The sequence below is a fragment of the Hypanus sabinus genome, chromosome 10, assembly GCF_030144855.1.
Source record: "Hypanus sabinus isolate sHypSab1 chromosome 10, sHypSab1.hap1, whole genome shotgun sequence".
NCBI classification, from domain to species: Eukaryota; Metazoa; Chordata; class Chondrichthyes; order Myliobatiformes; family Dasyatidae; genus Hypanus; species Hypanus sabinus.
In genome coordinates, this window is record NC_082715.1 from 145,142,817 (window position 1) to 145,165,824 (window position 23,008).

The following is a 23,008-nucleotide window of genomic DNA, read 5'->3' on the forward strand; positions in this document are numbered from 1 at the left end:
GGATGAGGTCTTTGCCTATATTGGCTGCGTTGCCGAGGCAGCGAGAGTGTACACAGAATCCATGGAGAGGAGTTGGCTTCCGTGATGTGCTGAGCTCGATGCGCAACTCTCTTTAGTTTATTTCAATTACCAGCAGAGCAGACACCATACCCAGCCGTGATGCATCCAGACGGAATTCATCGATAAAAATTGCTGAAGTCAAAGTTAGAGCGCCAATGAGCGCTCTTTGCCGTGACATCTACGTGGTTGGACCAGGATAGGTTGTTGGTGACGTCCACTCCACTGAACTTGAATTTCTCAACCCTCTCGATCTTAGCATCGTTTACATAGTTGCCCCGCCCATTTCCTGAAATCAAGATCCAATTCATTCGTGAGTAGAGATCTGCATGTATATATATTTCAGTGACTTTGCAGTCTTTCACAGTTCTTAAGGAGCAGCTTCGAAAGCCCTGAACAGGACTTGTGTCCGAAAGCCTTTGACTTCTGATTCTTATCAGCTTCACCATGGCTGAATGGGTCCTGGTACTTGCCGTGTTTATGTCTTGTTTGTTCAGTAAGTAGAATACTTACTCCTTTATACTGTCCTTAATGTCGTGTTTTTAACTCAAGGGTTTTAAATAATTATTTGTTACTTTCGCCAGCGGCAAACGCGGAGATGACTTTGACTCAGCCTCCGTCCGTATCGTCGTCTCCGGGTACAACCGTGAAAATCACTTGTACCATGTCAGGGGGCAGCATCGGCAGCTATTACACGAGCTGGTACATGCAGAAACCCGGCAGCGCCCCAATTTTTGTGTGGTATCGAAGCTCCACGAGAGGATCGGGAATTCCAGATCGATTCACCGGTTCCACAGACGCATCGAACAACAAAATGCATTTAACCATCACCAACGTGCAATGGCAGGACGCCGCCGATTATTACTGTGGTGCTGGGTATACTAGTAGCCCGTACACAGTCACGTTTGGGAGAGGAACCAAACTGAATTTCAACAGTAAGTAAATATTTGTTGGGGTCTAATCACCTTTTGATTTTTTGGGGGTTTTTTTTCGATTGACCCTTGGAATAGTATTATCAAACCTGATGCTTCGATCTGATTTACAGTCCGCCTCTCATTAGTTTTCCAATACCGCAGGCAGAAAACTAACACATATGCATCCTGTTTGCTTGGTAGTTACTTAATTTAGCTGAAAAGTATCTTCAAAACAATCTGAGTTCATTGCCATGACATTTTTAAAATAGCTTCGTGAATAAATGCTTCGTGCTGCTAGCAAGTGTTTCTTAAAAGTTTCCCAGGGAACAAATGTATTAAAATATATTCCCAGCATGAGCTTTTGCACTAGACAACCGAGTTGTAGTCGAGTTTAGAGCCCGCAAGTTACTATATAAATGATCCGAATACCAATCGTCTGGAATAATTTTTGTTAGTTTTTTATAATTTATTCCTGCTAGTATTACTTTAGTTTGTGTGTATTGTGTTGTGCACCTTGGTCTCCTAAAGCGTTGTTATGTTTGACCGCATACATCTACACAGTTGACTGACGATTCAATTTATCCTGAACCTGAAGCTTAATGGGGGCAAGACCCGAGCTGTGAATGTTACCGAATTACGATAGAGAACTTCTATTTCCTTAAGACAGTAAAACCTAGGAACAGAATTCGACCCCATGAGTCTGCTGCGTCATTTGATCATCGCTGGTATATTTTCTCTCAAGCTCATTCCCCTGACCTCTCTCCATAACCTTTGAAGCCGTCGCTAATCAAGAAACTACAAACTCAGTTTTAAATTTCCCCAAAGACTAGGTCTCCGCAGCATTCTTTGAGAATAAATTCTACAGATTCACCACTTTACGGATAAATCAAATTCTCCTCATCTCTGCTCTAAAGGGCTATCCTTATATTCAAAGGATTTTCTCTCAGTTCTAGCCTCTCACACTGTAGAGGGCATCCTCCCACTTCCACTCAATCTAGCTCTTTCAGTATTCGGTAGGTTAAAATGAGACTTCATCCTCCCCCCGCACAACCCACCCCACCCCCCCCGCCACCTTTCTTCTGAAATCCAGCGTGTACAGGCCCAGGACCATCAAATGATCCTTATACTTTAACTCTTTCATTATCAGGATCTTTCCTCTCGTCCCTCTCCAATGCCAGCACGCACATCTTTTCTTAGATATTTGGCCCAAAACTGCTTACAATAGTCTAAATCTTCTCTGGCTATTCTCTTTTAAAACATTAGCATTAAATCTTTGCTTTTATGGACTGCTCATCTCGAAATAAATACTAAGCTTGGTATTGCCTGCAGGTTAACATTTTGGGAACCCTGCAGGATGACTTTCAGGTCTCCTTGTACCTTCGACTTCTTAATTCGATCCCCATTTAGGAATCTGCGCCTTTATTCCTTCTACCATCCTCCACGACTATACAATTTCCTACACTAAACTCCATCTGTCAATTCTTTGCCCGTTCACATGATCCGTCAAGATCATTCCGCAGACTCCTACTGCCTCAACACTGTCTACTCCTCCACCTGTCTTTGCATCATCCGCAAACGTGGCCAGAAATCCATAAATCCGGTTGTTCAGATCATTACCTTCCAGCATGAAACGTAGCAGACTCAACACCGATCCTTGCAGAACACCACTGGTCACCGGTAGCCAACCAGAACAGATTATCCTCACGCTTTTCTCCTGCCAGTCAGCCAATGCTCCGTCTATGCCTGTGATAGCTTATGCTCTTCTCGTGTTAAGCAGCCTGATATGTGACACTTTATTAATGATCTTCTGAAAATCCAAGTCAATAACATCCACTGATTCGTATTTGTCTATCCTACCTCGTATTTTCTCAAGGGATCTCAGCAGATGTGTCAACTAAATTACCCCTTAAGGGAACCTTGCTGATCACGGCTTATTTTAACGGATGCTTCCAAGTACCTAGAAATTTCCTCCTTACTAATGGATTCTAGCAATATCAATGTGTTTAAATTTCGATTAAACATCAGTATGTTTGCTAAGAAATTGACAGACTAATCGCCCATAATTTCTTGCATTTTGCATCTCTCTCTTCTCAGAGTGTGGAGTAATATTTGTGATTTTCCTGTACACCGGACCCATTGGCCCATTCTTGAAAGCTCGTTACTAATGCCTGTCTAATCTATCCAGCTACCGCCTTCAGAATCCTGGAGTGTAGTCCATCTAGTTCGTCGACTAGATCTTTCAGCCTCCCAAGCTCCTTCTCCCTTGTCATAGCAACTACTATCACTTATGTTTAACTTCCATTTAGGCCTAATTTCGATCTTTGTTTGCTCAACTTGATCTTTTCACGTGACTTGCGCCCCTCTTGTTCTATACCTATTAACCGGAAGTCATCAAGATTCTGGTGCTCCGTTCAAACTTCTACCCAATTTGCCTTCAGCAAGACGCCACCCCAGAGCCCACCTCGGCCTCACCATTGTGTTTGAACTTCCGCGCCGTCTCCGTATAAATGTCTCAGCTTTGATATCAAATTATCACTCAGCCCACCTGTTTTGTTTACATTTCAAACTCCCCGCTTCCGCATGGCCACTGGGTATCTAATTTTTGGATACCTGATCATTACTGTACTAAGTGATTTTTCCTTGAATAACAACTCTGAGGTGTGAAACACTGGAAAATCGCTCCTTAGCATTTCTGAATTTTCGCCGCGTTTTCCTCCGAGATACTACCGTAAAACAATTTCTTTGTAAATTCTGTTCTGTAGTCTTGATATCTTATTGTGTGAATGGGTTCAACTTTTAAAATCATTGAGAAAATTATTCTGAATACATTGACTCAGATGTCCACATCTTCTGGATTTCATAAACTTCTGAGAGTTGTTATCGGGTTTTTCTTCAGTGTGTATCACCCCGGTCCAAACAGCCCTGTCGGAATTAATTGTGGCACTAAAAACTAAAAAATCCAAGTATAAAACGTTAACTGGCATTATTTATTCCCATTACAATATTTCCATGATTTTTAGCCATTCACAATTCTCATTTACTGCCGCGAATTCTGGCATCACCGAGGAGAGACAAAGGCACAGTATTTCTATCAAATCCACTGCCCCATCTCTTGCTTTTTACGTTAAGAGCTGCGACGACATTTCGGAGTTTTGCCACGCGCTTTACCATATCCCTTTCGGGGTTTCTTACTGGTTCTGTGATTCATGTCTTTACGATTTAACACCATGGACCATAGCAAAAATCTGTCACGATATTAACTATAGCACAGTTACATCAGATTGGATCGGTGTACCATGGGATATATAAAGTATATCTTACATATATTAGAGAGTATTTCACGAATAGAGGTTTCTGTCAGCGAAGCTTCTCCAGTCGGGTTTTCTTTTGCCATTCCATCGAAATTTGTTATTTTATTGCTTTGAATTTTGCTGTTATGAGAAACCCTCTCTTTCCTTTACTTTGGAGTTATTTCTAATGTTCATGATGTATATTGCCTTTATTGCGTTTGTGGAAGATCAAAACGCCTAGGTTCTCATGCGTTCTGACTTTTATGGTTGTAAAATCGTTGAAAGAAGGCAAAGATTGATTCCAATTTATAACAATTAATAACTAATTTCCCTGCACTTCTTTCTCTCTACAGGTCCGCGAAAACCCGCCGTATCCGTCCTTCGACCGTCTGCGGAAGAAATTCGGGGACAGGGCACCGCCACCCTGGTGTGTTTAGTGAGCGGGTTTAATCCGGCCGCTGTGAATATCGAGTGGACTGTGGACGGTAGTACGAGAAGGAATGGCGTTGAGACCAGCCGGATCCAACAGGACGCGGACAACACGTTCAGTGCGAGCAGTTACCTGACTCTGCCAGCCTCAGACTGGAACTCACACGAGCGTTACTCCTGCGTGGTTAAACACGAGTCTCAGGCAACCCCATTTCAAACAAACATCGCGCGATCCAGCTGTCTGTAATACAATATGTTTAGACGCTGTTTCTTTAAAATAAAACAAATGAATTTCATGTACTGATGTTAAACTTTCGATTGTAGCTGACACATTTTTCAACCCGGAGAAAATAAACATTTAAATTAATATCATGCATGTAATATTATCCCAAAGTAATTAAAATCTACCCGATCTACTGCGTCCGTTTTGCCTTGATCAATATGTCCGACAACAGCATAATTTTTCAAAAGCTTGCAAAGATAGTGAAGATGATCAAACTTTGACATTCGAGGAAGTAAAATAGACAACGTCGCTTAAACGTTGTACTAGCTATTCGGTAGGTTTTCCTACTGAAGAAATCGTATTCACTATGGCTACATCAGGATAAGTTGTGTAATTACTTGTCAGCGAAATTTACATACACAGTAAAAGAAATCCTGATACTGCCTTTATTTGAACATCGTAGGCATGTTCGATTTCCAGTTTTAGCATTGTATTCTTCATGGAAATGGTTTTTCTACAGCTGGTTATAGTCAGGGAGAACTCGATCCCTGACTAATGAAGGCTACATGCCTTCTAAGCAACTCTATTGACGCGCAGCAATTTTTGAGGGATCTATGCGAGTGGACCACAGGATTTCTTTCTCATCAACACTGCTAAGAATCTATTCTTTAACCTTTGTTTTGGCTTTTCCAAATTCCATTCTTTCACATTCTTCCGCATTAAAAACCATCTACGGCAATCTTATCCACAGCACCAACAGCCTTCTGTCAACTATCCCATCGCTCTTTATATAGACCATAGCTGTCCGTACCCTCCCATTCATATTCTTTTAATATTTAAAACATTTTAAATATTGAACTCGAACTGCATGCACTATTTCCACGGGCAACTCCCTCCACACTCTCACCACTCTCTGTGATGAAGCTCCTCCTCACGTTCCCCCTAAACATTTCACCTTTCACCCTCAGCCCATGACCTTTAATTCTAGTCTTACCCAACCCGAGTGTGAAAAGCCTGCTTACATTTACCCTATCTATTCCCCACATCATTCTGTACATCTCTATTCAATCTCCCTTCATTCTCCTATGCTCCAAGTAAGAAAGTGCTAACCTCTTCAACCTTTCCACATAATTTACGTCCTCAAGTCGAGAAATTATCTTTATAAATTTCCTCGGTACTCTTTCAATTTTGTTGACATCTTTGTTGAAAGTAGGAAGGAGTCCAGAGCAGCACACAATATAGGAACGCCTTATTAACATCCAGGTACGTCATATACACCACTCTACTTTTATCAATTTCTTTAGTCATTCTCTCGAGAAAGTTTTCGTGAGACATGAAATGCCCCTCAAAATGCTGTAGTGTATGTGATCAGACTATGCTTCCCCAACTGCTCATAAGTCCTGCTTTTAATAATCACTTCCAAAGTTTGACCACCACTGACATACAGCTCTGGTCTATAATTCCCAGGATTATCCCTAATCCCTTTCTATAACAAAGTAATAGCATTTGAGACCCTCCAACCTTCTGCTACTCCTCCTGTGTCTAATGACGGTGCAAAGATTATCACCAAGAAGGATCATTCACTTCCCTCTCTTCCCGTAGTAAACAGGGTATACCCCATTCGGCCTCAGAGCCTTATGTGTTTTTTTTCAAACGTTCGACAATGCCCTATTACTTAACGTCACATGTTCTAGCATGTCAGCCTGTTTTAGGCTGTCCACACACAAGGCAAGATCCCTCTCAGTGGTGAACACTGAAGACATTAATTCATTAATTCATTAAGGAACTCCCCTAACTCCTCCGACTAGTTCCTCTTCTTTTACTCACTCTAGTCATCCGTCTGTTCTTCACCTACGTGTAGACCGTCTTGGGGTTTTCCTTAATCATACTCGCCAAGCTCTTCTTATTCCCCCCTTCTAGCTCTCATAAATTCATTATTCAGCTCCTTCCTGGCTGCATCGTAACCCTCAAGAGTTATGTCTAATCTCTCCTTCAAAAACCTTTAGTGAACTTTTTTTAATCCTCTTGTTGGGATGCTTCACATCTCTTGTCAACCATGCCTCCTTCACCCTACCATCCATGTTCATTTGGGAGAACCCTACCCAGCACCCCATTAGCGTTCCCTACACAACTTCCACATTTCCTTGTTTATTTCCCTGATAATATTAGTTCCCAATTTCTGCTCACAAGCTCATGTCTAATAGCATTATAATTCCCTCTCCTTCAAAACAGCTGCTCTTATCCCTCTCCAAGGTTATGGTAAATTAGGGAGTTGTGATTACCCACGAGCACCCAGACACCTGGCCTGTTCCATTGGCTAGCGCCAGATCCAGTAAGGCCTCTCCTCTAGTTGGCCTGTCCACATACTCAGGAATCCTTCATTAACAGACCTAACAAATTCTGCCCTGTCTAAATCTTTTGCATGTAAGCTATGCCAATCATTATTAGGGAAGAGCGTGTTTTTGCAGCAGTCCAAAATCGACCTGCCGACCTACTCCTCGAAGTTCCTGTTGGGAGGTGTGCGCTGTACAATACTCCCATTAGAGTGACTGCAACTCCTCCTATTTCTGAATTCCACCCACGGAGACTCAAAAAACGATCTCTCCAAGACATCCTCTTATTCTGTAGCTGCGATACTCTCCCTGATTGGCAATACCACTCCTCGATCTCCTTTACCTCCCTCCCTGACGCTTTTCGGAATATCTAAACCCGGGAACATCTGGCAGCTTTTACTGCCTTTGTGACAGCCATATTTTGAATTATATATTGGATCGTTTGAATGAGATCGTTTCCTCCAAGAATAAAAAGGCAAATACATGTTATCATCGTTTTTACCTCATGGCTTTCCAATGTCTTTCTTGTTTTTTGAGCAACGCATGCACACGTGACACCCATGTGCGCGCATATTGGTTCATAGAGACACAGGCCGTCGTTTGATTAAGTCTTGGAATGCGCAGTATTTCTACGTTTTGGCAGACGAAGAATCTCACGTTGTAATTTCTTTGGATTTGTCATTTCCATGCACTTCTGCACTGAGACATTGAGAAGAGTCATATCAATAGCTAACTTGGAAAATAAAACTTTATGGTATAGGTATAATGTCTTCCCTGATCTGGATTGTTATTTATTACTCGATCTCATTGCTTAATTGTTCGTTCACAGTTGATGTTGATTGATCATTTCGGCGATGTTAAGCCATTACCTGCAGTCATCAGATCGGCCATTATATCGTATCATATAATCGTTCGTATATTCGTTGAAAGCATTTGTTCGAAGTCGAAGTTAATTTTAATCAATATTTGAATCTGCCTTGAGTGAGGGCAGAATAATAGGTGCTAGCATGTTGACATGAATAAAAAATTGATTGGCTGACAAAAAACGATGTGCTGACGTTAATGGTCGAGTCTCTGGAATGATATATCATAGAATCTGTGAACCAATTCAGGTCCTTCCAATTCGCCGATGACAAAAAGACAAATAGGTAATTACATTGTGAAGAGAAATTTAAAAAGCTGGGAAGGCATATTGATAACCTAAGTGCTTGAGATTGTAACCTTCCAAGTTAAAGAAGCGTAAGGGCATTTAGATCACGATAGCATGTAATTCACAAAATGCTATTATTCAGGTGAAAGTAACTAAAAAGGCTGGGAACATGTTAAGGGAATTAAGTGCAAAATTTGGGGATGTTATGCTTTAGTGACGGGGCAATAAAGAACCAAATGTGGGCTTGAGTACTGCATTCTTCTTACTTAAGAAATTATGTAAATGTGTTAGACGTTCAGAGGAAGCTAACAAGAACGACTTCATTGGTGGTTCGTTATCCTAAGAGAAACTATTGTATAGGCTTGACTTCTATTTACTGGAGTTTATCAGAGTTATAGGACTTGACTAAAATCTAGTAGTCCTTAATAACAATACGTATGCTTTATAAGCCTTGTAGTCTGAAGCTCTACGGCTCGAAGGGCTCCTGGCAATAAGTCCGGCACCTGACGTCTTGGGGAACCCGAGAGTAACACGCCTGAACACGAGACAGGCAGACCTGGGGAATCCGAGACTGGCGATTCATCTCCCAACAAGGTTGGTCGTCTCCAGATAGACCTGATAAACTGGAGACAGACCTGACGAACTCGATAGTCCTGGGGAATCCGAGACAGGGCTGGTAATCTCGAGAAAGACATTGAATAAATTTGGGAAACATGAAATAAATCTGGGGAATATGGAATAAAACTCGTGAAAATTGAATAGTCCTCGGAAGCGTGGAGGGTAATGGGAGACCCAGGAACCTTTGCCGACAGTGAAAATCTTGATAAAAAGCCTTTAAAATGGTCAAGGCAAGCTCCAAACGTGGAATCGGAATTTGGTCGCCAGAAACACAGAATGAAGGTTCGAGACACTCGTAAACCGAATGAAGTCGGGGCACCACTTTAGAAGTTCCACTGGACCCTTATATCCCTGCGTTTTTTTAGTCACCGTGCAGACTGAACGCAAGTGCGGAGAAAAGACAGGCTGCCATATGGAATCAGCGACCTGGCTTTATTCATAAGAGTTCCAACTAACCATCGGCGGTTCGGCAGAGAGACGCCGAGAGGGCTAACTTTCTCAAAGCTAGGGCCAGCGAAATTAATAATCCGAAGCGAAATTCAGCGAAATTAAATAATTACAGTACCCGGAAATCCCGTGTCAGTTAAAATAAACTTAACAAGTTTAAACAGAAAACGTAAGGGTTTAACAAGTCTCGTTAATAGAACAACTCACAAATAAAGGCTATTTAGAAAATTTAGAGCCCAACACTCTAAGGTTTCCTATACAGGTGCGAAGAACTCATAACATCCGTTGTTAGGCGGGAATCCTTTATCGCCTTACTCAAAGTATGCCACATTATTCAACAGTTTTAAACCGAGCATTCATCTTCCCTTCTCGCTTCGCCGTTTGTCTAAATGCGGCAAATCAATACCAATATCACCTTAAATGAAATGTTTAGAGCTATGTCTGCATTTTCTTTTGATTATGTACGTACCAAAACACTCTAGTAGTTATTTCTCAGGAAAGTAAGAAAATCTTCATCTTGTTTATTTAAAACGGGATTCATGGTATCATAATCTTCCATATAATCTTCCACACTTCACAGGGAATCAGTTAAGATTTTTCTTCCCTCCCAGTGTTCGCTTATGGTGACATGTGCTTCCATTTTGACATACAACTGCCCATGAAAAGTCACAGGGAAAAGAATAAAGAAAAATTGATAAAAGGAGAAAATCTTTCTTAACGAATAGCCAAAATAGAGAGGCGTCCAATCACCATGCCAATGGAACTGCAATGAAAGTTGATCAGATGACAGAGTGCGTAGATGAGACGTGGACTTAGTACGTTTTTCAAAAGCTTATAGTTTGTAAATCATAGAAGTCTCAAAGAACTCCACGACATGAGCAGCTGCTTTGAGTGTCCTTTGGACTCGAACCCCGGTTTCCCTGTGATCCTCCACACTGCCAAGAGACTTACAATTAATACTATATTCTGCCGTCATATTTGACCTACCAAAATGAACCACCTCACACTTAACTGGGTTGAACTCCATCTGCCACTTCTCAGCCCAGTTTTGCATCCTATCAATGCCCCGCTGTAACCACTGACAGCCCTCCTCACTATCCACAACACGTCCAACCTTTGTCATCAGCAAACTTACTAACCCATCCCTCCACTTTCTCATCCAGGTCATTTCTGTTTAATGCCATCGTTAGACAGGACACGCTAATTCAAACATTCACTGCTGTCTGTGTTTTAAGCAAAAATTACATAGAAACATAGAAACTTAGAAAACCTACAGCACTATACAGGCCCTTCGGCCCACAGAGTTGAGCCCAACACGTCCCTGCCTTAGAAATTACTAGGCTTACCTATAGCCCTCTATTTTACTAAGCGCCATGTGCCTATCTAAAACACTCCTAAAAAACCACATGGAATCCGCCTCCACTACCGTTTCCGGCAGCCCATTGCACGTACTCACAACTCTCTGAGTGAAAAACTTACCCCAGAAACTCCACTGACATCTCCCCTACAGAGGCCCTCCCCAGCATCTTAAACCTGTGTCCTTTTTTGGCAACCATTTCAGCCCTGGTTAAACGCTTTTTACTATCCACACGATCATCATCTTGTACACCTCTATCAGGTCACCTTTCATCCACCTTCGCTCCAAAGAGAAAAGGCCGAGTTCACTCAAACTATTCTCATAAGGCATGCTCCCCAATCCAGGCAACATCCTTGTAAATCTCCCCTGCACCCTTTCTATTGCTTCCACATCTTTCCTGTAGTGAGCACAGTACTCTAAATGGGGTCTGACCAAGGTCCAATACATCTGCAACATTACCCCGCGACTCCTAAATTCAATTACACGATTGATGAAGGCCAATACACCATATGCCTTCTTAACCACAGAGTCAACCTGCACAGCTGCGTTGAGCGTCCTATGGACTCGTACCCCAAGATCCCTCTGATACTCCACACTACCAAGAGGCTTACCATTAATACTATATTCTGCCATCACATTTGACTACCAAACTGTACCACTTCACACCGATCTGGATTGAACTCCAACTGTCACTTCTCAGCCCAGTTTTGCATCCTATCAATGTCCCACTGTAACCTCGAACAATTCTCCACACTATCCACAACACCTCCAACTTTCATGTCATCAGTAAACATACTAACCAATCCTTCCATTTCCTCATCCAGGTCGTTTATAAAAATCACGAAGCGTAAGGGTCCCAGAACAGATGCAAAGATCATCACCAGAGGCTAAGCAATCTCCACCCTCGGCTCCTACATGGGGTATATTTCGTCCGCTCCCGGTGACTTATCCAAGTTGATGCTTTCCAAAAGCTCCAGCACATTCTCTTTCTTAATATCTACATACTCAAGCTTTTCAGTCTGCTGTAAATTATGACTACAATCACTAAGATCGTTTTCCAAACTGAACACTGAAGAAAAAGTATTCATTAAGTACCTCTGCTATTTCCTCCGGTTCCATACACACTTTCCCACTGTCACATGTGATAGGTCCAATACTTACACGTCTTTTACTCTTGCTCTTCACATACCTGTAGAATGCTTTGGGGTTTTCCTTAATTCTGCCCACCAAGACCTTCTCATGGTCCCTTCTGGCTCTCCTAATTTCCTTCTTAATAGCTTTGTAATCTTCTAGATCTCTAACATTACCTAGCTCACTGAACTTTTTGTAAGTTTTCTTCTTGACTAGATTTATTTCAGCCTTTGTACAACACGGTTCCTTTACCCTACCATAACTTCCCTGTCTCATTGGAACGTACCTGTACAGAGCTCAACACATATATCCCCTGAATATTTGCCATATTCCTTTCTTACTTTTCCCTGAGAACATATGTTTCCAATTTAAGTTTCCAATTTCCACACTGTTAGCTTCATAATTCCCCTTATACCAATTAAACTTTTTTCTAACTTGTCTGGTCCGATCTCTCTCCAATGCTGTTGTAAAGGAGATAGAATTATGATCACTATCCCCAAAATGCTCTCACACTGAGATATCTGACACCTGACCAGGTTCATTTCCCATACCAAACCAAGTACAGCCTCTCCTCTTATAGGCTTACTGAAACCTTCCAGAACACACCTAACAAACTTCACCACATCTAAACCTCTCGCTCTAGGGAGATGCAAATCGATATTTGGGAAATTAAAACCTCCCATCACGACATCTCTGTTATTATTACACCTTTCCAGGATCTGTTTCCTTACCTGTTCCTCGATATCCCTGTTACAATTAGGCGCCCTATAAAAATACCCAGTTAAGTTATTGACCGTTTCCTGTTCCTAAACTCCACCCACAGAGACTGCGTAGGAAATCCCTCCATGGTGTCCACTTTTTCTCAGCTGTGACATAATCTCTGATCAACAGCCCCACCTCTTCTGCCTCCCTCCCTGTCCTTTCTGAAACATATAAAACCCGACACTTGAAGTAACCAATCCGGCCCCTGAGCCATCCAACTCCCTGTAACTGGCACTACATCATATCTCCAAGTACTGATCCACGTTCTAAGCTCATCCGCTTTGTTCACAACACTCCTTGCATTAGAATAGATGCAACTCAAGCCTTCGGTTTGAGTGACTCCCTTCTTTGTCACCTGCCTATCCTCCCTCTCGCACTGTGTACAAGCTTTCTCTATTTGTGAGCCAACCTCCTCTTCCCCAGTCTCCTCAGTTCGGTTACAACCCCCCAACAATTCTAACAAACTCTCCCCAGTAGCCTTAGCAAACCTCCCCGCCAGGATACGTCTCAACTTCATATAAAAACACAAATAAGAGGGACGTCATGTGGGTGCCGGGCAAGATGGCCGCATGTTAGTGGAGCTCTGACAACCCACCATAAAATTCTATCAATTAGGGCATATTTATCCCGCCTTATTCAGATACAGCTGTTCTAGAGTAAAAGACTGTATTTTTTTCTACTGAAAAATAACAACTTTGCGAGATAATTCGGGACGATGCCAGGAACTTCGAAGAGCGCTACAGCGAGTCACGTGGCTACAAGACTGGCCCCGCAATCCGAAGGTCAAGGCACGCTAACGACACAGAAGGACCAAGGCTCCAACATGGAGAATTTACTGACTGAGGTTAGTCGTATCAATTCCATTCTGCTCGGGGTCGCAACTGATGTATCTACAATTAAAGAAACGGCAACGGAGTTGAAGAACTCCGTCAACGCCATTCAAGAGAAGCTGACGGAAGCCGAGGGTCGTCTCTCCAGCGTGGAGGACACCACTGTGCAGCTGGTGGGTGCTGGCGAGCAGAATAATAAACGCTTGGACCTGCTGTGGAACCGTGTCGAGGAGCTTGAGAACAGGAGCGGACGGAACAACGTCAGTCTGGTCGGTCTAAAGGAGGGTGCGGAAACGGGCGGTCTGATTAAGTGTGTGCAAATAATCATGTCGGAGGGATTTGGCATCGAACTGAAAGCAGAGTTTGAGATTGAGAAGGGCGAATCGGGTCCCGGCTCCGAGATCGGACGAGGATCGCCCCCACCCCCCAGGATGATCTTAATACGATTTCTGCGCTCTTCGGACAGAGAGAAAGTGCTGCAAGCGGCCATAGCGAAAAGAGGAGCTGAGTTGGAGGGATGCAGAGTCTCCTTCTTTCCGGATATGTCCAGAGAATTGGCTGAGAAACGGAGTGCATTTACTACGGCTCGGCAAATGCTGCAAAGAGTCAACGTGAGGAAGACACTCGCTTATCCAGCAGTTCTACGATTCACGTGGAAAGGAAAGAACACGTTCTTTATTACTGCTGCAGAAGCAGTGAAATTCATTCAGGAAAAGTGCGGCGCTGGCACTGACTGAGAGACAGTAATAGGTGGAGATAACTTTTTAGGTACAACAGGATGGGTGGGGAGCTGGATAAAGCGGTCTGATTAGTGCGAGGCTTACTAGCTGGCACGGTACTTCGCTGACCATCTCTTGTGTCTTTTTCTTTTCCGTTTCTTTGTGGAGGTTATTCTGCCTATTTGCTTTTGTTTGTTAGTTAATCTTGCAGGAATATATTACCGCTATGTTTTTGGGTTATGTTGGTTGTTTATTTGTTTGAAAGCGCAGCATTTGCTGTGGCTGTTGGTAATAATTGAGCATGGGGATAGAGTACAGCAGGTTTTTCTATGGAATTTTTTTTTTGAATTATTGCATTTTCATCCTAACCCTTCTAATTATAGACCTATACGCTTAACTAATGCGGACTGTAACATACTGACTGAAAAACTGGCCTCGCGATTAGAGAAAGTATTACCATCTATAATTAACTCTGATCAGGTTGGCTTCATTAAAGGCAAATCCCCAGCTGACAATTTAAGGAGATTACCGCACTTAATATGGCTAAACACCCCAAGTAATATCCCAATTACTGCCATCTCCCTGGATGCTGAAAAGGCCTATGGCAGGGTTGAGTGGAGATTTTTAACCACGGCCTTGTCATTCTTTGGGTTTGACTCTGTCTTTAATCATGGATTACAATTTTGTATAAAAATCCTAAGGCTGCAGTTATTACAAATGGTATCATATCCCCATTTTTCAAAATTTCACGGGGTACACGCCAAGGCTGCCCCCTCTCCCCACTATTATTTACCATTTTTTTTTGGAACTGTTGAAGGTCGTTATTAGAGCAGATCCAGATATTAGAGGGGTGAAGGGAGGCGGAAAGGAGCATAAGTTGATGCTATATGCTGACGATATTTTATTACTGATTTGTGAACCTACTTATTCCTTACCCCCACTAATAAAAACAGTTCAATTATATTCTGACGTGTCTGGTTATAAAATCAACTGTAGTAAATCTGTGGCTATGCCACTGTCAAAATTGTGTTATTCAAATTCAGTATCTCAGTTTAATTTTAGATGGGTGCCAGTTGGAATGATGTATCTAGGGGTCAAACTCAGTCAGAATTTGGATGAAATAATTACTTTAAATTATAATCCATTATTGAGTAGGATAAGAAATACTCTGGCTAAGTGAGGGGTACTGCGACTGTCGCTCTGGGATAAAGTCAATGTAGTTAAAATCGTCATAGCACCTCAGTTTCATCAAAGGAAGCATCATCTTTCGATGATGCTTCCTTTAAATATTACAGATTTGATTGACAAGCAATACAACAAAATTGTTATTGACTTTCGATGGGAAAGAAGAAGCCCAGAATTAAAATGAGTAAGATGTGTATGTCCAGTGACATGGGTGGGCTCAGTCTACCAGACGTCAGGGCATATAATTTATCCATTGAAATGATCAAGTTAGCTAAACATTGGGACAGGGCAGATATTGATTTAGATTGTGTAGTTATAGAACTGAGCTTGGCTGCACCACATTCTCCCCTTAACATTCTCTCACAACATGTGGAAAACAACACTAATCTAAATCCTATACTATTTCAGTCAAGGGGTGTGTGGAGTACAATTCATAAATCTTATAAAATGTCACATTTAAATCAGTTATACTCCTCGCTCTGGAATAACCCTATGATACGCATTGGGAAAAGAATGGTGTACTGGAAAGAATGGAAGATTAAAGGTGTGAATACAGTAGGTGATCTCTGTGAGATTGGGATTCTTATGTTGTATGTGGATTTGCAGAGGAAATATAACTTTGTAGATAAAGGGCGTTTCTGGAAGTATTTACAAATAAGACCTTGCGTTAGTCGCATATTCATGAATGGGTGCCCACAAAGTAACCCTTTAAGTGAATACTTTACACTACCACAGGAAGTTGATAAAGCATCAATCAGTGTTTTATAAACTGTTCAAGCACTCTGTGGGTGAACCGTGTAACAATCTCAAAGCAGTATGGAAGAAGGATCTTGGAAGCGATGTTGAAGATAATGAGCGGTCAAGTATTTTATTAAATGTGGGTAGACTTATTAGGGAAGCGAGTGGGAATTTTATTCAGTATAAGATAGTACACAGATATTATTGAACACCAACTAGACTCTACAAAATGGGGATTGTTGTTAATCATTTATGCTGGAAATGTAAAAATAAGGTGGGCACATATTTTCACTTGATCTTGGAGCGTTCCATGTTTCGTCCATGTTGGCGTAAAGTTCTAGATTGGTTGGGTAATTGGTCGGGTCCTACACTGCCCTTGTGACCACGGCTTTGTCTCTTGGGTGATAGGACATTGATACCTAATGTAAACAATGACAAATTTACTATTTTAAAGGCGGGTCCCATCACAGCTGCAAGAATTATATTACAAACTGGAAAAAAAAACAGATGTCCCACTGTGAGGGAATGGACTGAGGAAAGGGCTAAGAATTCATCATATGAACACATGTTGGGAAGAATTAACAGTGAGGGAAAGGTGCAAGATGCGTGGGATCAATTTTGGTTGTATGTTGATTTTAAAAATTAGAAGTTTTTTTTCTGTTTCTTAGTTTTATATGTTTTCCGGTCATGGGGTGGCTGCGTAAATATGTTGTACTGCATCTGCTCTATGATATGCTCTGCTGCTTTGTAAAATAAGAATAAATCATAATAAAAATTTGAATTACAAAAAAAACAAAAAAATCAACCCATGATCAGTGGCGTATTATTGAGTCTCATTGAAACACTGTAAAGGAGAAAATTCCGCTGAAATTCTGAAACATTTTCCATCAATATTCCAAGTATCATGTTTCACTACAGAACTGCCTTCGTTCCCGCCACCCTGAGTGAAACGCTAAACAGTTGCATCGTCTGTCCACCATCACAGGCGCTTCAGCTCATCCGTGCTGCCAACACTTTAAATGCATTGTGGCAATTACGTTGACGTTATAAGCGTATAACATGTAACACGGGAAAGCTTTTACCCGAACAGTTTAACACGATATTCTGTGGATTATATTGATGATACTTTCCACTTCGGAGACAAGGGTGCAACATAGCAGAAACATGAGGGTGAATTTCCGAGTTATATTTGGTAAATAACAAGTGGATACGCCTCAGAGACTCGACTCATATTCCTTCTCAGCTTTCCTTATAACATTTCTGTATTCTCGCAATAGTCAATTCGTAATAAGCTAGTCTATTTGTTCGTCTGTTGTCAGTTAAATGCTTCGTATTTCTGGTCAGATGCAACCCTTCTCCCCTCAGCTATTCCCGCCTGTGGCAACCTCATACTGACAGCACTTCAGCCGCTTCGGCCCATTTTCATTTACGTTGGTTTATGTGCCCGCTATGCATTTGTATGTGGGGGGGGGGGTGGAGTTTGGGACTGTATGGAAATGTGCAAATGTCAGTGACAGTGAACCTGTGAAACGGTCATAAATTGGTAAATTTTCAAATTGCTTGAATGTTGTCACATGTACCGAGATGCAGAGAACAAACTGTTTTGCAGGTCATTCATGCAGATCAGTTCATCAGTGCATTGAGACAGCACACGCGAGCAGAATAAAGAGCTAAAGTTACAGAGAAAGTGCATTACGGGTAGGTAGTAAGGTGCAAGGGCATCTCGACGTAGATTGTGAGATCAAGAGTCTCTGATCGCAGTAGGGAAACATTAAGTGGTCACATAACACCGAGACAAACGCTGACTTTGAGCCTGATTGTATGTGCCTTTAAGGCTTTTCGATCTTCTGCCCGATGGGATGGGGGATGAGAGAGAATGTCCGTGACGGATGAGGTCTTTGCCTATATTGGCTGCTTTGCCGAGGCAGCGACAATGTACACAGAATCCATGGAGGGGAGTTGGCTTCCGTGATGTGCTGAGCTCTATGCGCAACTCTGTTCAGGTTATTTTAATTACCAGCAGAGCAGACACCATACCCAGCCGTGATGCATCCAGACGGAATTCATCGATAAAAATTGCTGAGAGTCAAAGTTAGAGCGCCAGTGAGCGCTCTTTGCCGTGACATCTACGTGGTTGGACCAGGATAGGTTGTTGGTGACGTCCACTCCACTGAACTTGAAATTCTCAATGCTCCCGATCTCAGCATCGTTTACATAGTTGCCCCGCCCATTTCCTGAAATCAAGATCCAATTCATTCGTGAGTAGAGATCTGCATGAATATATATTTCAGTGACTTTGCAGTCTTCCACAGTTCTTAAGGAGCAGCTTCCAAAGCCCTGAACAGGACTTGTGTCCGAAAGCCTTTGACTTCTAATTCTACTTATCTGCTTCACCATGGCTGAATGGATCCTGGTTCTTGCCGCGTTTGTGTCCTCTTTGTTCAGTAAGTAGAATACTTAATTCCTTAGACTGTCCTTTATGTCGTGTTTTTTACTTAAGGGTTTTAAATAATTATTTGTTATTTTCGCCAGCTGCAAACGCGGAGATGACTTTGACTCAGCCTCCGTCCGTATCGGCGTCTCCGGGTACAACCGTGAAAATCACTTGTACCATGTCAGGGGGCAGCATCGGCAGCTACTACACGAGCTGGTACATGCAGAAACCCGGCAGCTCCCCAATTTTTGTGTGGTATGAAAGCTCCACGAGAGGATCGGGAATTCCAGATCGATTCACCGGTTCCACAGTCTCATCGAGCAACCAAATGCATTTAACCATCACCAACGTGCAATGGCAGGACGCCGCCGATTATTACTGTGGTGTCTGGTATAATAGTAGCCCGTACGCATTCACCTTTGGGGGAGGAACCAAACTGAATTTCAACAGTAAGTAAATATTTGTTGGGGTCTAATCACCTTTTGATTTTGTTTGGGTTTTTTTTTTCGTTTGAACCTTGGAATAATATTATCAATCCTGATGCTTCCATCTGATTTACAGTCCGCCTCTTATTGTATCTTTACAATACCGCAGGCAGAAAACTAGCACATATGCATCCTGTTTGCTTGGTAGGGTTACTTAATTTAGCTGAAAAGTATCTTCAAAACAGCCTGATTTCATTGCCATGACATTTTTAAAATAGCTTCGTGAATAGATGCTACGTGCTGCTAGCAAGTGTTTCTTAAAAGTTTCCCAGGGAACAGATGTATTCAAATATATTCCCAACAGGTTTTGCATTAGACAACCGAGTTTAAGTCGCGTCAAGTTCCAGTACAAATGATCTGCATACCAATCGTCTGGAATATATTTTGTTAGCTTTTAAAAATTTATTTCGGCCAATATTACTTTATTTTTTGTGTATCGTGTTGTCCACCTTGGTCTCCTAAATCATTCTTATGTTTGACCGTCTACATGTACACAGTTGACTGACGTTACATTTATCCTGAAACCTGAACCTTAATGGGGACAAAAGCCGAGCTGTGAATGTTACCGAATTGCGATAGAGAACTTCTATTTCCTTAAATCGGTAAAACCTAGGAACAGAATTCGACCCCACGAGTCTGCTGCGTCATTTGATCATCGCTGGTATATTTTCTCTCAAGCTCATTCTCCTGACTTCTCTACATAACCTTTGATGCCGTTGCTAAACAAGAGACTATAAACTCAGTTTTAAATTTACCCAAAGACTTGGTCTCCACAGCATCCTTTGGGAATAAATTCTACAAAATCAGCACTTTACGGTTAAATCATATTCAGCTCATCTCTGTTCTAAAGGGCTACCCTTATATTCAAAGGATTTTCTCTCAGTTCTAGCCTCTCACACTATAGAGGGCATCCTCCTACATCCACTCAATCTAGCTCTTTCAGTATTCGGTAGGTTAAAATGAGACTTCATCCTCCCCCCGCCACCTTTCTTTTGAAATCCAGCATGTACAGGCCCAGGGCCATCAAATGCTCCTTATACTTTAACTCTTTTATTGTCAGCATCTTTCCTCTGGTCCCTCTCCAATGCCAGTACGCACATCTTTTCTTAGATATCTGGCCCAAAACTGCTTCCAATACTCTAAATCTGCTCTGGCTATTGTCTTTTAAAATATTAGCATTAAATCGTTGATTTTATATTCTGCTCATCTCGAAATAAGCTGAGCTAAGCTTGGTTTTGCCTGCAAGTTATCATTTTGGGAATCCTGCAGGATGACTTTCAGGTCTCCTTGTACATCTGACTTCTTAATGCGGTCCCCGTTTAGAAGACTGTACCTTTATTCCTTCTACCAGAGTCCACGACCATACAATTTCGCACACTGTACTCTATCTGTCAATTCTTTGCTCGTTCACCTGATCCGTCAATATCATTCTGTAGACTCCTACTGCCTCAACACTGTCTACTCCTCCACCTCGCTTTGCATCATCCGCAAATGTGGCCACAAATCCATAAATCCCGTCGTTCAGATCATTAACGTCTAGCATGAAACGTAGCAGACTCAATACCCATCCTTGCAGAACACCACTAGTCACCGGTAGCCAACCAGAAAAGATTATCCTACGCTTTTTTCCTGCCAGTCGGCCAATGCTCCGTCTATGCCTGTGATAGTTTATGCTCTTATCGTGTTAAGCAGCCTGATGTGTGACACTTTGTCAATGGTCTTCAGAAAATCCAAGTCAATAACATCCACTGACTCTTATTTGTCTATCCTGCCTGGTATTTTTTCAAGGAATCTCAACAGATTTGTCAACTAAATTACCCCTTAAGGGAACCATGCTGATCACGGCTGATTTTATCGTATGCCACCAAGTACCTAGAAATTTCGTCCTGACTAATGGATTCTAGCAAACTCAATATATTCAAATTTCGATTAAACATGAGCATGTTTACTAGGAAATTAACTGACGTCAGGCTAACTGGCCCATAATATCCTGCATTTTGCGTCCATTTCTTCTCCGAATGTGGAGTAATATTTGTGAGTTTCTAGTCCTGCGGACCCATTGGCCCATTCTTGAAATATCGTTACTAATGCCTCTCTAATCTATCCAGCTACCGCCTGCAGAATCCTGGAGTGTAGTCCATCTAGTTTGTCGACTTATCTAACTTCAATTCTTTCAGCCTCCCAAGCTCCTTCTCCTTCGTCATAGCAACTACTATCACTTATGTTTAATTTCCTAAGAAATACTACCGTTAAACGATTTATTTGTAAATTCTGTTCTGTAGTCTCGATATCTTATTGTGTGAATGGGTTCAACTTTTCAAATTAATGAAAAAGTGATTATAAGAACCTTGACCCAGCTATCCACATCTTCTGGATTTCATAGACCTCTGAGAGTTGTTATCGGCTTTTTCTTCAGTGTGTATTACCGCGGTCCAAACAACACTTTCGGAATTAATTGAGTGACTAAAAACTAGAAAATCTAAGTATAAAACCTTAACTGGTATTATTTATTCCCATTAAAATATTTCCATTATTTTTAGCCATTCACATTCCCTCCTTTACTGAAGCAAATTGCGGCATCTCCGAGGAGAGACAAAGGCACAGGATGTCAATCAAATCCACTGCCTCATCTTTTTACGTGAATAGCTGCGACGACATTTTGGAGTTTTACCTCGCTCTTTGCCAAATCTCTTTCGGGGTTTGCTATTGATTCTGTTTTTCATGTCTTTACGATTTTAACACCAGGGACCGTGCCAATAATCTGTCACAATATTAACTATAGAATAGTTATATCAGATTAGAACGGGGTATTATGGGATATATAAAGTATAGCTTATGTATATTGGAGAGTATCTCACGAATGGATGGGTTCTGTCCGCCATTTTTCAGAAGCCTCTCCAGCCGGATTTTGTTTTAGCATTCCATCGATTTTTTTATCTTATTGCTTTGAATTTTGCTGTTATGTAAAACATCTCCTTCCATTACTTTGCAGCTATTCTAATGTTCATGATGTATATTTCGCTTGATGCGTTTGTGCAAGATCAAAATACATTAATGAGATTCAGTTGTGATCGGGTTCTCATGCGTTCTCACTTTTATGGTTGTAAAATCGTTGAAAAAAGACTAAGTTTGATTCTAATTTATATCAATTAATAACTCATCTCCCTGCACTTCTTTCTATTTACAGGTCCGCGAAAACCCGCCGTATCCGTCCTCCGACCGTCTGCGGAAGAAATTCGAGGACAGGGCACCGCCACCCTGGTGTGTTTAGTGAGCGGGTTTAATCCGGCCGCTGTGAATATCGAGTGGACTGTGGACGGCAGTACGAGAAGGAATGGCGTTGAGACCAGCCGGATCCAGCAGGACGCTGACAACACGTTCAGTACGAGCAGTTACCTGACTCTGCCAGCCTCAGACTGGAACTCACACGAGCGTTACTCCTGCGTGGTTAAACACGAGACTCAGGCAACCCCATTTCAAACAAACATCGCGCGATCCAGCTGTATGTAATACAATATGTTTAGAGGCTGTTTCTTTAAAATAAAACAAACGAATTTCATGTACAGATGTTAAATTTTTGATTGTAGCTGACACATTTCGCAACCGGGAGAAAACAGGCATTGCGTCCGACTGGACGTTCTTAAATAGCATTCGGTCTGAAATAAATATCATACATGTAATTTTATCCCGAAGTAATTAAAATGTACCCAATCTACTGTGGCGTTTTTGTCCGACAAAAGCATTATTTTTCAACAGTTTGCATAGATAGTGAAGATGATCAAACTTTGACATTCGATGAAATAAAGTAGACAAAGTCGCTATTGGGTAGGTTTTCCTCCCGTAGAAACCATAATCACTGTGACTACATCAGGACAAGTGGTGTAATTACTTGTCAGCGAAATTTAC

General features: G+C 41.8%; 2 protein-coding genes across 2 annotated transcripts; both read left to right on the forward strand.

The window, feature by feature from the left end:
• Positions 1 to 439: 439 nt before the first annotated feature.
• On the forward strand, positions 440 to 5,111 carry LOC132400371 (immunoglobulin lambda-1 light chain-like). Its single transcript, XM_059981320.1, has 3 exons — positions 440 to 553; positions 642 to 992; positions 4,615 to 5,111. The coding sequence occupies exons 1-3, from the start codon at positions 505 to 507 to the stop codon at positions 4,935 to 4,937; spliced, it is 723 nt and encodes a 240-aa protein (XP_059837303.1). The 5' UTR covers positions 440 to 504; the 3' UTR covers positions 4,938 to 5,111.
• A 13,388-nt stretch (positions 5,112 to 18,499) lies between these two features.
• LOC132400372 (immunoglobulin lambda-1 light chain-like) lies at positions 18,500 to 22,802 on the forward strand. The gene is made up of 3 exons (XM_059981321.1): positions 18,500 to 18,627; positions 18,716 to 19,066; positions 22,290 to 22,802. The coding sequence occupies exons 1-3, from the start codon at positions 18,579 to 18,581 to the stop codon at positions 22,610 to 22,612; spliced, it is 723 nt and encodes a 240-aa protein (XP_059837304.1). The 5' UTR covers positions 18,500 to 18,578; the 3' UTR covers positions 22,613 to 22,802.
• Positions 22,803 to 23,008: the final 206 nt, after the last annotated feature.